Below are 14,916 nucleotides of genomic sequence, written 5' to 3' on the forward strand. Positions count from 1 at the left end.
CTGATGCCATGTACCTCTCGAACTCTGCGGAAATACCCCAGAGTCCTGTTTTTTTCCTTCCTTTATGTCAAAGAGGATAGAGCAGCAATTTTCCCCTCTTAGCGGCCAGCAAGTGTCTCATGTGGTAGGACCGGAAGAAACGAATCCCTTTTACCTCCTGTCTCCGGGCCCAGGCTTTTCTTTCGCAAGGTCCCAAATACATGCTGTGGGGCTAAGGAGGAGGGAGGGTGTGCGCCCTCATTTCATGTAGGTTAGGGCTTCGGTTTGGGCCTCGACTTTGCTCAGTGAATCCCATAGGCAGACTCATTCTAGTCAATCTCTAAAAATCATCTCCATCACAGAACTGGGAGTGACAAAAGGTAAAATAAAGGGCAGAATAGTATCAGTGAGCACAAATGCTGAGTACACGTATACTTGCTGAAGTTTTGCAAGGAAAAGGAAAATTAGCAGAGCATTTATCAGAACAAGCCCTTCTACAGCCAGTGCAACTTACTTCTGCAGGTTTTCTTATCTGGATTCAGGATAAAACCTTTTAGGCAGCGGCAGGAATAGGAGTGATCTGTGTTAACACACTCGTGCTGGCATCCATGATTAGGTGAGGCACAGTAGTCTATCTCTGGAAAGAGAAAAATCGTAAGAATGGTGAACAAAATAATAAAGATCACAGAGAAAAACCAAGGGGATTTCATTCTTAATTTTCCCTACATAATAAATTCCTGTAACCTCAAACAGTCCTGCTATGAAGGGATCTCTCAGTGAAGCTATCTCCATGTTTAGGGATATGGCCTCCCAGAGGGAACTTTCTCAACATGTTACAAAATGTTTATGCAGCAAGTGAATCTGTGAAGATGCTTTCCTTGTCTGGGTTCACGTTAAAAGCCACTAAAATAAAAGCGTGGTTGAGTGTTGTTTGTTGTCTCGCAAGCTGGGAAGAGAGAGCTTAGCTCAAAGTTTTATGGAATTTATGCAGTTAAAACAATGGAAATCTTCCCCAAGTCGAACTCCAGACCACTTAAACCCCTCAGACACTGAGCCAAACAATAGGACACAAAGTCAGATCCTGGGAAAAAGAAGGAATAAATGACAGAGATATTCTCAGTGTAGAGTACTGCCCTCGTTACATCACGGGACTCATTTGCACTTAGATTTTCTCAAGGTTGCACAGTCAGAGATTGTGATCTCTAGGTACACGTTAATTTAAATCAAAACACCAAGAGAAAAGAAAGGTTACATGGAATTTTTTATAATGGGATTTTACTTATATGAGTATTTTTAGATAGGGAAAGAGACTTCTATTGAAGGGTCTGATTATTTTGCTATAATGGAATTAAACACACTGTTTAAAACTGCCTGAAATAATTAGCAGCTGATGGGGTCATAAAAGAAATATTTTTGTTTTGATGAGGATTTTACTATATTACAGAATATGTGACCTATGGCTATCATTTTAATAATGAAGAATTTTAATAATGAAGAATTTCCTAGCCTGTAACAGAGGAAACAAGATGAGTAAGAGAAAGGCGCACAATATCCTTAAAAGGAAAAACATGTAGTTTTTAAAATCAAGTAGTTTAAGTCCTCCAACTTTGGGCATCTTTTTCAAAATCCATTTGACTGTTTTAATCCTTTGCGTTTCACACATTTTAGAATCAGCTAGATTCTAGGATCATGATAGATATTGCTTTGATGTATAGATTTGGAAAGGACAGACAGCTTAACAGTATTAAGCCTTCTGATCCATGAATGTGATATATCTATTTATTTAAGTCTTCTTTAATTTCCCTTAGCAATGTTTTGTAGTTTTTGTAGTACAAGTCTTTCACACCTTTTGTCAAATTTGTCCATAGGTAGTACATATTTTTGATGCTATGGTAAATGGTTTTTTTAATCTTAATTTTTGATTCTCCATTGAAAAAATGTAAAAAATAGTTGTTTTTTGTATATAGACCTTGTATCCTGCAATTTTGCTAAACTCACTTAATAGCCCCTTTTTGTAGACTCCACTGAATTTTCTACATAGATGACCCTGTTGTCTGTTAATAAAGATGCTTTAATTCTTCCTTTCCAACCTAGATTTCATTTCTCCCCCCGCCCTTTTTTTACCCCTAATACAATGGAGGTGGTGAAAGTGGGCATCCTGTTTTGTTTCTGATCCTATAAGGAAAGCATTCAGTCTTTCATCATTGAGTATGGTGTTGCTTGATGATTTCTCCACTGATGCACCTCATCAGATGGAGGCAGTTCTTATCATTCCTAATTTGCAGAAAGGTTTTTTTTTTCTTTTAAAAATCATAATTGAGGGGTGCCTAGGTGGCTCAATCGGTTAAGTGTCCGACTTCAGCTCAGGTCATGATCTTGCAGCTCATGAGTTCGAGCCCTGCATGGCGCTCTGTGCAGACAGCTCAGAGCCTGGAGCCTGCTTTGGATTCTGTGTCTCCCTCTCTCTCTGTTCCTCCCCCACTCTCTCTCTCTCTCTCTCTCTCAAAAATAAAGATTAAAAAAAAATTTTTTTTAATCAAAATTGAATGTCAGGTCTTGTCCAATGCTCTTTCTGTATCTTTTGAGTTGGATTTTATGGTTTCTGCTCTTTAGTATGTTAATATTGTGAGTTACATTGATCACGTTTTGAATGTTAAATCAACTCTGGATTCCTGGGATAAATCTTACTTGGTCATGATGCATTATCCTTTTTACATATTGTGGGATTTGATTGCTAAAAATATTTAAACAACTTTTACACGAATTTTATGAGGGATACTTATGTGTAGTTTTCTTTTCTTGTAATGTATTTTCCTGGGTTTTGTATCAGGGTAACGCTGGCTTCATAGAATAAGTTGAAAAATGTTCCCTCTTCAGTTTTCTGGAAGAATTTATGTATTGATATTAGCTCTTCATCCTATATTCACCAGTTAAGCCAACTAGTCCTGGTGTTTTCTTTGTGGGAAGGTTTATAAGAACAAGTTCAATTTCTTTAATAAACAGAGGCCTTTATTCATATGATCTAATTCTTCTTCAGTTAATTTTAATTAGAACAGACTATTCATCAATCAAATAACACCAAAAAACATGTATTTGTCAATTATCTCTATATATTACTACCTAATTTTATGATGAAAGGTAATTAGACATGATAATAAAAAGAGCAGTGAGAAAAAATTTTCTCTTTTAGCAAAAATTTTTTCAATCGCCTCCTCGAAACGCTTACAGTAGAGTATACATTGGTAAAACTTTTTGGAAATAACTTTCAATATACATCAAAAGCCTTAAAACTGTTAACAGACTTTGACTCAGTAACTTTCCTTTTGTGTTTTGTTCCTAAGAAAATGATCAGAAAATGCAAAGACTTACATATGAAGACATTTATCACAATACAATCAGAGTAGCCAAAAAAATTATTGAACACTTTGTGATACATACGTACGATTATCATGAAGACATTAAAATGTTTTTGATAAAGTTTAAAATGACATGTGAAAATACTCATGATTTAATGTTATACTGTATGATCTCAACTCTATAAAAATATATTCATATGCATAAAAAGGCTGGAGGGAAATGTAGCAAGTCAGTATTAACAATGGTTATCTTTGGGTGATGACAGATCATTTCATTTTATACAACTTCATTTCTATATGATCTAGTTTTCTACAGTAAGTATATGTTACTTTTGTAGTCAGGAAAGGTATTAAAAACAAGTATGTACATTCATAATTGTGAAACTAGTTGCCATGGAAAATAGCATTAAAATATAGAAAAAAGAACAGTGTGGGAAGTGCCCAGTAATGGAGAAGAAAATAATCAGGGAAAATTGCTGGGGACAACGTGTATAGCTTCTTATGTCTATACCCAAACATTAAATACAGCCAACAAACAAAGCCATTTTAGGCTTTCAGTATAGGGAAGTGGCCATGAGCTCACAGGTATCACTGGAATTTGGGGGAGCAAACCTATGACTATAGAGAGGACAGGCTGTATGCTCTGTGGACCATACTACATTACTATGTCTCATTCTATTCTAGTCATATGGACTTCCTTATTGTCCCTCATCATTGCCAAGTCTCACAGTTCTTGCCTCAGGGCCTTTGCACTGGTGTTGTATTTCCCCTGCTTCAAAAGTCTCCTCCTTCTGTCACCTCTTTCAAGTGTTTGTTCAGATTCCACTTTCTCGTGAGCCCTGTATTCTCATCTACTCTGCTCCAACAGAATGTAAGCTATTGCCCAAAAAAACAGAAGTCTTTTGGTTCGTTTTACTTAGCATTGCACACTTAGTGTCTCCAATGGCATCTGGCACATAGTAGGTGCTTGACAAATATTTGTTGAATGAATAAACGGTTATCAGTACCACTCTTCTTTACATATAAATATTTATTCATTTTTGAGAGAGAGAGACAGAGAGACAGAGACACAAAGAGAGAGAGCGTGTGTGAGTGGGGGAGGAGCAGAGAAGATGGGGGTGCGGTACAGAGGATCTGAAGTGGGCTCTATGCTGACAGCAGCGAGCCCAATGCAGAGCTTGAACTCATGAACTGTGAGATTATGACCTGAGCTTAAGTCGGATGTTCAACTGACTGAGCCACCCAGGTGCCTCAATTATCAGTACTACTCTCAGTGGAGTGTTTTGGAGGGTTTAGATGTAAACACCGCCCACTAGGAACCAACAAGGGATCACTAAGGATATAAGACAGCTCTTATATAGTTCTTCAGGCTTCTTTTGGCAGGCTGCTTAAAAAACCTCCCTCCGTGAGGATCTCAGCTCAGCAACTAACATCTTCTGGGTACAGACATTCAGCCAGTTATAGATGCAAACAATTAATTATTCTTTCATCCAGCACACGTTCCTCCATCTGGTCTATGAGGCATAGGGCCTTCATCAGCAAATCGGTCCAATGTCTGTGAAAGTACAGATAGTCCCTACCACGTTTTCCAGGCCTAGCTAGTCTACTAAGCGAAATAAAGTTATTCTGATATGACTTAGTCCTAATGACCGAGAAAATACAAGAAGCCTAATTTGTTCTTAGTTTCAAAGTACAAGGAAGTCATTCTCAGCTCAGTTTAATGAACCACTTTCTAAGAGTCAGAGCTGCACAAAATGGAATGCACTGCATGGGGTGTAGTGAGTGTCCTGTCAGTAGGAGTATTTAAGTGCAGGATGGATGACAGCATGATGGGAATATTGTGAGATGGGTGGTTGGGTTAGAACTAGTTTGAACTTTCAGGTCCCCTCCAATTGAGAATCTTTGATTCATGTACAAAAATTCATCTCACAAAACTAAGTAGCATATTACAGTAGGTTAACCATAAGTTGGCTATGAAACCTAAATTCTATACATTCTATATTTTATGCCTTGGATTCAGTATAAAATTACTTCCTTCCTCCAGGTTTCAGTTTTAAAGCAAGTATAAATATTCATGTAGTACTTTCCTCTATGCAAAGCATTCCTACTTGAAAAAGGATGGAAATGCCAACCAAGTTATCAATGGAGTCTAAAAAATAATGACTATAATGATCTCAAAGTCAGTAAATAATGAATAGCAACATGCTATTATATGTTATAAATGTCTACAATTACCTTTACTCGTTAGAACAGGTATTAGATGATTAAGCATTAGACTTGAAACCCCCAGTCTCCTTGATACCAAAGACATGAATCCCTGTCCAGCGGACTGAAGTCTTCTATCTTTCTCAGGAAAAGACCCTGAACATCTGAGAAGGTTCTCGTGCCTGGCTCAGTAGTAGTGGTTTCAGATCAGACCTTAAAAAGTCTTGCCATAATATGATCTAGCAATTTGGAAGCAGGGATTTGAACAGATACTTGTACGTTCATGTTCATAGCATCATTACTCACTAGGGCCAAAAGGTGGAAACCACCCATGTGTCTACTGACAGATGAATGGGTAAACAAAATGTGATGTATGCATACAATGGAATATTATTCAGCCTTAAAGAAGAAGGAAATTCTGACAGTGATGGCAGTGATGGTTGCATAACAACACATAACAACACGAATGTTCTTCATGTCACTGAACTCTACACTTTAAAATGGTTACAGTGGTAAATTTTATATTATGTCTATTTTCCCACAGTGAAAAAAAGTCTTGGCAATATTTTGCAAAGTTACCATACCTGCATGTTTCCACTCTTCTCACCTCTACAAAATATTCAGATAGACTTGGATAGGTTGCTTTAGGGGAAAGAATTGATATAAAAAGTGGTGCTTTTTGGGGGGCACCTGGGTGTCTCAGTCAGTTAAGCGTCTGACTTCGGCTCAGGTCATGATCTCACGGGCTGTGAGTTCGAGCCCCGCTTCGGGCTCTGTGCTGACAGCTCACAGCCCGGAGCCTGCTTTGGATTCTGTGTCTCCCTCTCTCTCTGCCCCTCCTCTGCTCACCCTCTCTCAAAAATAAATAAACATTAAAAAAAAAATGTTTTTAAGTGGTGCTTTTTGAATACTTACATATTTTAAATTACACTCTTTGTTCAGGAACATAAGGCTCTATTATATATACTTTGGTTTAATCATAAATTAATCACAGTTGGTATATTACATTGACAGTCTACATTTTCAGACAATAATTACACTTACTAATTGGGTTAGCCTTCAAATATACTTTTGGTTAAAAATAGAGATGAAATTTAAGGAACTGAGTATCTTTTGTTTTATTTCATTTTTTTTGCAAGTTTACGAGAAGTGGAAAAAATTTTTTAAAAAAACCTCTCAACACCACAGCAGCAGCCAGGCCGACTTGGCTGGAAGCTGATGTGATGCCTCATTAATTACTAACAGGATGACTGTCTTGATTCTGAGTTTCCACCTCCATCCTGTTTCTGTCTTTTTAACTGGCCCCTATTTCACAGTTCTTGTTCTTGTCCCTCACAGATGTGGGGTGCTCCCAAGGGTCTCCATTCTTACTGCTGGGCTTCACTTTATTTCCCACTCTCGCAGCTTTCCAAGAAAGCTGGCGGGGGGGTCCTCCTTCCTCCTGGCAGTAGCCTTTCCAGGTCTGGTTCTCACCCTGCCCCCAAGCATGATAGGAAGGGGGTCCTTTTTCTAGGGGACACATCTCCTGGATGCTGCCCACCCAGACCCCTCTGAGTACCCAGCCCTGCCTACTTCTGAGTCTCGACTCCGACAGGGTCCAGAGACACGCCGGAATTGCTGGGCTCCGTGCCTCACTGGCAAGGCCCCCCAGCTGGACCAGTCCTCCCCTGCCTCCCAGCCAGACCTCTTCTCCCAGCACGCCTGAGCTTCCGTGTTGACTGGAGGGTCTCCTTGCCTGCATCATCCTGGGGCCTGTAATTCTCCGCGTCCCCAGGGATTCTGGGATAGGAGACATACTGAGCCACAGGATGGGGGTGATGGCGAGCCTCTGGGAACTGGGGGTGGGGGTGGGAATCGGGGGGTCTCAGGCAGGGAAGGAGTTTTGAGGAGGCAGGAGGCAGACTGGATAGGACGCGTGTTCTCCTCCAGGTCTCATCCCAGTGGAAGCCTGGGGCCAAGTCTTGAATTTTTTATGCACTATTAAACTTAGCTCGGGAATGTGGTATGTGCTCAATAAATACCAATTTAAAGTCGTTGAAGGCAGTATCATGCCTTAAAAGAACTTGCTCAGCACCAGACAATTTGCTAAATGGTTTATATGGATTACCCCATTTAGTTTTCAAGGCAACGCTATGAAGCAGGCAGTATTATGATCCCCTATTACAGTTGAGGGAACTGAAGCACAAATCAATTGCCCAAGTCCAGCCAGTGAAATAGCAGAAGAGCTAGAATTTGCTCTGAGGCCGAGACTGCCCTTGGCAGCACATGGCCTCCTCTCTAAGGAACAGACCAACCCGTCAACCTGGCAACCACCTTCCCAGCTGTTACCACAGCCCGGGTTGCTGATTTACAGTTCAGAATGTTCAGAAGGGAAGGGAGACCAGGACCAGAGGAGGCCACTCATCATCCGCTTCTTCTCTCAATAAGCCGCATGCCAGTCGTGTGCCAGGTGTGGGCCTGAGCCTGTCTGGCTTGTATCTTGGCACATCTTTCCTCCTCCCGGCCACCCTGGTCTCAGCCTTCTTTGCCCGGTGAATAAATGACAGCTCTGCCTTCAAGATTCAGCCAAAATATCACCTCCTCCAGGAAGGCCCTCGCTTTGTCCATTGTTACTGGCACATGGTTAGGGCTCTAGAAATGCATATTTTGACTGGCCGTGTTCCTTGCAATTCCAGGCTCCACCCTTGTCTCCAGCTCCGGCGTTTATAAGCTATTGATATTTAGGGTTGAAGAGGAAGCTTAGGTTTCAGGAGTTTTGTGGGCGTGCTTTTTAAAAAACTGTCCACGTATATCCTGCTTTCCATAATCAATGTGTTTTGGAAAGGCGGTGGGTACATGAACTTTTTACGAATTGAAATCCTATTTTCTCCTTGATGTATGTTTCAGAGATAACGTACACTAACCTGGTATTCAGCTGCACTTTTTAAAAATGCTGGGCCTTAATCCTTTAAAAACAACCTTCTCTCAAGTGAATCCCTCAACAGGATGATCACCCTTACACAATCCCTTAAGTGCTCTGACATACCTTTACATGTAAAAGAACGCTTTTGGAATCCTTTCGCAAAACATCTTTAGTTTGTAAGTTCTTACGGTCAGATGTTGGGAGCTCAAGTGAATTCTGACCTGTATGTGTGTAGTTAAAATCAAATAGAACTAAATATATCAAACAAAAGAATGAGCAGTTCTCTGCAAACCACCCTCCACCCGCCCCTCCCCCACCCCGAAGCAACCACATTCAACTCCTTCAGGCTCAGCGATTTTCTTATGCTCGTGTGCAGGCAGAGCTGAAGCCCACAAGCCACAGAGCTTCAGTGAAAGTATTTTTTAAGCTCTGTTAATACTGATGGGCACAGCCCGGCTGAGCCAGCATGAAGTCAGATGGTCTGATCGTCAGCACGTTCAGCAGATGCTGGAAGAACATTCCCACGTGTGGTCTCCAATGAAAGACACCTCTGTCAAATGCCTTGAAGGGTGATATTGAGACAGGGTGGACTACGGTCCTAGGACAAGTGACGAAAGGCCTGACAGAGGAAGAATGGGGCAGAAGTCATCAGACTCCGCAGCACATCATCTTGTGCCACGATAACGCTTGGGAGAATTCCCCGGCCACGGTGCCCACAGCAATAGCAGCAAAGAAAGTTTTTGTTGTTGAATCACTGTGCTATGCACCTGAAACTAATGTAACACTATGTTAACTACACAGGAATTAAAAGTAAGTCAATAAGTAAGTAAATAAAATGTGAGAGCCAAAAACTGTCAAACACACACACACACACACACACACACAAACTCTTTTTGTAGGTAACTTACTTGCACATGTTTTTTTATCTGGGTTAAGAGCAAATCCTTTAGGGCACCGGCAAAAGTAGGAGCCATCAGCATTCACACACTCGTGTTCGCATCCGTGGTTTTCCGAGGCACAGTAGTCCACGGCTGTAAATATGAAAACACAGAGTTGAAGGAGACACGCAGACAGGAAAGGGAATAATAGTATGGAATGGAAATAACAGCATACTTATAACAAATATCAACGAGGATTAAGATGGTTGTCCCAAAAAAGTGCGGATGAATAAATATGATTCCAAGGCACCTCCCCCGCGACCACCCAAAACATAATCAGGGGTCTAGATCGGCAATTTACTTCAGAAGATAAACTAAAGAGGGGCGCCTGGGTGGCTCAGTCGGTTGAGCGTCCAACTTCGGTTCAGGTCATGATCTCATGGTTGGTGAATTCGAGCCCTGCGTTGGGCTCTGTGCTGACAGCTCAGAGCCTGAAACCTGCTTCTGCTTCTGTGTCTCCCTCTCTCTCTGCTCCTCCCTCACTCGAGCTCTGTCTCTCTCTCAAAAATAAATAAACATTAAAAAAAAAAATACAGGTATAAAGAAGATAAACTAAAGAACACATGACCAATTGTATTTAAAAGTTAAAGAAATGCAGGGTGCCTGGGTGTCTCAGTTGGTTGAGCATCCGACTTCAGCTCAGGTCATGATCTCACAGTTCATGAGTTCGAGCCCTGAGTCAGGCTCTGTGCTGACAGCTGGGAGCCTGGAGCCTGTTTCAGATTCTGTGTCTCCCTCTCTCTCTGCCCCTCCCCTGCTCATGCTCAGTCTCTCTCTCAAAAATAAATAAAGATTTAAAAAAAATTCTTAAAGCTTAAGAAATGCAAATCAAAACAATCACAAAGCCTACGACACTAATAACTATCAAACTGCAAAAATAAAGAAGGGATAAAGCCCGATGGTGGCAAGGCAACATGGAAACAGAGTCAGGGCTGGTGGCATTATAAATTGACAAAAAATCCTCTTGGAAGGACGTTTGACAGTGTTCACTGTGGAAATGTGACCCAAAGAAATAACTGATAAAAGGGAGAAATTAAGCATATGAAATAAGCTATTTATAGCAGCATTATTTACAGTGACAAAAAAATCTGGAAAATAAGATGGACATTTAATAATGGTAAATGGCTTAGTAATTTATAAGAAAATGCCTTGTCCTATTTGTCATTAAATCTACAAATGTTGAAACCAATTTGACAATAAACTTCATATATTGAAAAAAAAAAATAAAATCACTAACAAATTAAAAAAAAAAAATCTACAAATGTTTACTGAACACCTTACTGCTGGCCTGGCCCTGTTTTAGGTGCTAAGGATAGAGCAAATAACAAAACAAATAAAAATTCCAGGCCTCAAGGAACTTACACTTGGATAGTGGTGGTGGTGGACAAAAAATACAGTAAGTAAATAAGATAGGCTTGCAGAAGGTGGAGAGAGTATCCTGGGGAAAAATAAAACGGGGAAAAGCCATAGCTACCATGGGGAGGCTAGAAGGATGGTAGAGGGTGACCGAAGTGGTCAGGAAAGGCATCATAAGAAGGCGGCCGTTAGGCAGAGTCCTAAATGAGGGTCTGAGGGTTGAGCCAAGCAGATAATGGGGAGTAAGCATCTGAGCAAAAGAAACAGCAAATGCAAAGGCTGCCAGGTGGGACTATGCCTGGTATGCTGCAGGACAAGCAGGGAGGCCAGGGTGGCCGGAGCAGAGACAGGTGGGAGAGGAGAATGAGTGCACGTCAGGAGGGACTGAGGCCACTACGAGGACTTTGGCTTTCACTCTCATTGAGGACGAGTCATTGGAAGGTTCCAAACAAAGGAATCGAGAATAGATGATAGAGAGCAAATGTGACAGTAGAAAGCCAGTTAGAAGCCTAGCGCAATAATCCCAGTGGGGAATGGTGGAGGGTTCAACCACGTTGGTGCAGGACGGAGGTGGGGGGTGGGGGGGAGACAGGGGAGCGGTGTTCTGGTTAAACGTGTCCCCCAAAAGAATGCGGAAGTCCTACCCCCAGTACCTGTGAATGTGATCTTATTTGGAAATAAGGTCTTTGCTGATACAATCAAGTTGCGATGAGGTCATATGGGTGGGCCCTAATCCAATACAACTGGTGTCTTTTTAGGAAGAGGAGAATGCCACGTGAAGACACAGACATACAGGGAGACCACCATGTGAGGACAGAGGCTGGAGGGATGTGGCTGCGGGCTGAGGAACACCAAGGGTCAACACCCACCTCCAGAAACAAGGAAGGACTCTCCCCTACAAGTTCCAGTGGGAACGTGGCCCTGCCAGCACCTCAATTTTGAACTTCTAGCCCCAGAACTAGGAGGTACCACATTTCTGTTGGTGTAAGTCACCCAGTTTGTGGTCGTTGTGATGGCAGCCCTAGGAAGCTAATACACCAGGTATGAGTTGAGGTGGGGCCAGTGGGGGTCCTGCCGGAATAGAGGCGAGCCAGGAGGAAGAAAGAAGGATTGAGGCTGACTTGGGGGATCTGGCATGAGGGCGGAGTGGCTGTAAACTGACGGCGGGGCCGGGGTGGGGGGCGGGGGGCACAGGTGCACTGGGTTTTGTGGGAGAAGATTCAGGCATTAGGCAGTTGTTAACATTATAATCCTAACATAATTGTAAATAGGAAGATAGACAAAATGTGGTGAAAAAAGTAGATCTCAAAACTGAATATTTACAGAGGTGACACCCAGGTAAAACAGAGCTCCAAAGGCATGCCTGAAGCCTGGGAATTAGAAATAAAAATTCTTGCTGTGTCAAGGTGGTGGGATTATGGATGATTTGTTTCTCCTTTAAAAAACATTTCCCTCTATCACTTTTAGGATATTCTGACATCAGAAACTTGGAAATGATAAAAAGGAAATGGAATCTGCAATTAATACACATGTGTGACTTGAAAAACAAAACCCTGCGCCACTAGGGCAAGGACATACTTAACACAGCGATCAAAAGATACAAAGGGTAGGGGTGCCTGGGTGGCTCAGTGGGTTGAGTGTCTGACATCGGTTCAGGTCATGATCTCACGGTTCGTGGGTTCGAGCCCCACGTCAGGCTCTGTGCTGACACCTCAGAGCCTGGAGCCTGCTTTGGATTCTGTGACTCCTTCTCTCTCTGCCCCTCCCCTGCTCATGCTCTGTCTCTCAAAAATAAATAAATGTTATGGAAACCAATTTGACAATAAATTATATTAAAAATAAATAAATAACTTAAAAAATTTTTAAAGATGCAAAGGGAAAATCTACAGTTTTTTAAAAATGTTTTTATTTATTTTTGAGACAGAGAGAGACAGAGCACGAGCAGGGGAGGGGCAGAGAGACAGGGAGACACAGAATCGGAAGCAGGGTCCAGGCTCTGAGCTGTCAGCACAGAGCCCGACGCGGGGCTTGAACTCACAGAGTGTGAGATCATGACCTGAACTGAAGTCAGACGCTTAACCGACTGAGCCACCCAGGCGCCCCAAAGTCTACAGTTTTAAAGGGTAATAACCTGTGTTTTGTTTATTCCTTTGCTTCCAGGCTTCATTAACTCTCTGTCTAAAGTATCATTTTTGTGACTTCACCTCCCCAAAGAGTTCTAACAGCGCCTAATAATGGAGGGTTTAATACACAAGTCATTGTGGGAACAGGACATTCACATAGTTACAGGATCTGCATGTCATGGGATGTTAGCCAGTGGATGGAGTTGAGTCAAAGCATAAACATTGCCGTAGCACCAAATCCTTCTAAAAGTTAATAGCTCATCATTCAAGAACCATTGTCATATTAAGCAAAGAATTGCAGAAACGGAGGACACAGACATCAAGGACACCAAGCCCTGGCATGTGCCCGAGTCTGTGTCACAGAATCGGGCCATGCAGTGGCCCGCACTGACCTGTGTTGGCAGTAGGCACTTCCCACCTCCAGCCTCCACGTGTTGGGCCTCATGTTAAGAATCTCCCAACCCCTGATATGGGTATCTGCCATCAGTCAGCCCATGCCATCTCAGGCCACCTACATTTTAGTGTTCCCCCCAAAGAGAAGAGATGTTGATCTGACTTCCAAGTTCCAGGAAATTGACAATACTACAATGAGGAGTGAGCTGGTCTCTGTACCTAAAGGCAGGAGCTCAGATTCTCCCTCTCTCTTGAAACTTCCTCTTTATGTACCACGCGGGTGTAATTTCTGAGTTCAGCCATCTATGTCCCTCAGAAGAACTCCTGAGTACGCTGGCCCCATATTAGACTGAGGACAGGTTGGAGGCTTTGCTTAGGCCTAAAATCCGAGCCTTATACTCCAAACTTGCCTTTTTCCAGAATGCTCTAGAACATCCAGGGGTGGATCAGGGGTTAATAAAGTTGCAGATGAGCTGTTTTAACTGACCTCCACTTAACCAATCCCTAATCCATCAATGCTTTTCATTCCTTCTGAAAATATAGGACCTGATGCCCAGGGCACACTAAATGTGCATGTGTGCTCTCTCTTTCTCTCTCAAAAATAAATAAATAAACTTAAAAAAATATCTTAAAAAAATTTATAAGGATTCTGCTCTTAGATTGCTTTATAGAAGTCTTCAAATCCTTGCTCCAATTTAAAGAAAGCAAAATTGAAAATCATGGAGCATACATTACGGGGATGTTTTATGCAAGAAAAAAAATTTAAATCATGCATTCAACAAATGAACTTAAAATAGTAATTTTTAAAGGTGTAAGTAAAGGTGATTTTTATTAAAAGTACATTCATATGTTTTAAATGAAAATAAAAAGGTTAAGATAAGTTTGGATATGCAGTTTTTAATGATTCCACTCTTTGAAAGATACCTTCCGTCTCTCAGCCAACCACAGGCCCAATCTCACAGAGTAAGAAGGCTTCTCCTGGACTTTGATTCTCTTGCTGGTTTTGTTTTTTATGTGCTCAGTAATATGGGGAACTGAAGGGGTGAGGAGAGATTGGCAGGGCGGGATTTAAGCATTCCTGGGTCTTAAGACCCTGGACTGTAAAACCCCAAGGTGTCAAATCCCACCTTGATTTGAGGGCCACTCTCTAGCTTACTGCCAGGCTGCTGGGCACAGCAGCGGAGGCCATCAGTACAACATTACATGTCGGGGAGCCTGCTTCCAGGCACGTGAACCTAAAAGCTTTTTAAGACCAAGAGAGATCCAGTTCATTCAACTCTGACATCCTTTGCCACACATTTTGGGTTCTTTGCATAACTTTCTTGGTTGCAAAACTGTACTTGTAATAAGAGAGGCCAAGTTTAGGGAGATGTATGGATGTGCTCTATGTGTGTAACTCAGAAATGCTTCTGTTGTTCCAAGTCCTCATCTCCTTCAATAAAATCCTTTCTCAGTTATTTGCCTGACATATCTATGCTCTCATTTATAAGCAGAAAGGGTAATTCCCTGGCTGTAGGGAATTGGACCCTCCAGATCACAAAGTGTTAAAATCTCAGGGTTAGAAGCCAGTCATGCCACATTCAGTCTCTGCCTAATATGTGCAAAATCACTCAGCTGTGTCCAAGGATAAACGATAGTTTGGTGCAAGGTAATGAAGCCTAAGA

The 14,916-nt window shown here is 41.9% G+C and overlaps 1 protein-coding gene across 7 annotated transcripts in view; it reads right to left on the reverse strand.

The window, feature by feature from the left end:
* The window catches only part of MATN2 (matrilin 2), a 136,366-nt gene that overhangs the window by 38,941 nt on the left and 82,509 nt on the right, over window positions 1–14,916 (reverse strand). For all 7 annotated transcript variants that reach the window (XM_045454117.1, XM_045454114.1, XM_045454111.1 and 4 more), the window contains 2 exons: window positions 9,351–9,473; window positions 494–616 (listed from right to left, as the gene is read on the reverse strand). In XM_045454117.1, coding sequence (XP_045310073.1) covers window positions 494–616; window positions 9,351–9,473 — 246 coding nt within the window. The remainder of the gene's footprint in view (window positions 1–493; window positions 617–9,350; window positions 9,474–14,916) is intronic.

This window comes from Leopardus geoffroyi, chromosome C3 (assembly GCF_018350155.1).
Source record: "Leopardus geoffroyi isolate Oge1 chromosome C3, O.geoffroyi_Oge1_pat1.0, whole genome shotgun sequence".
Classification (NCBI taxonomy): domain Eukaryota; kingdom Metazoa; phylum Chordata; class Mammalia; order Carnivora; family Felidae; genus Leopardus; species Leopardus geoffroyi.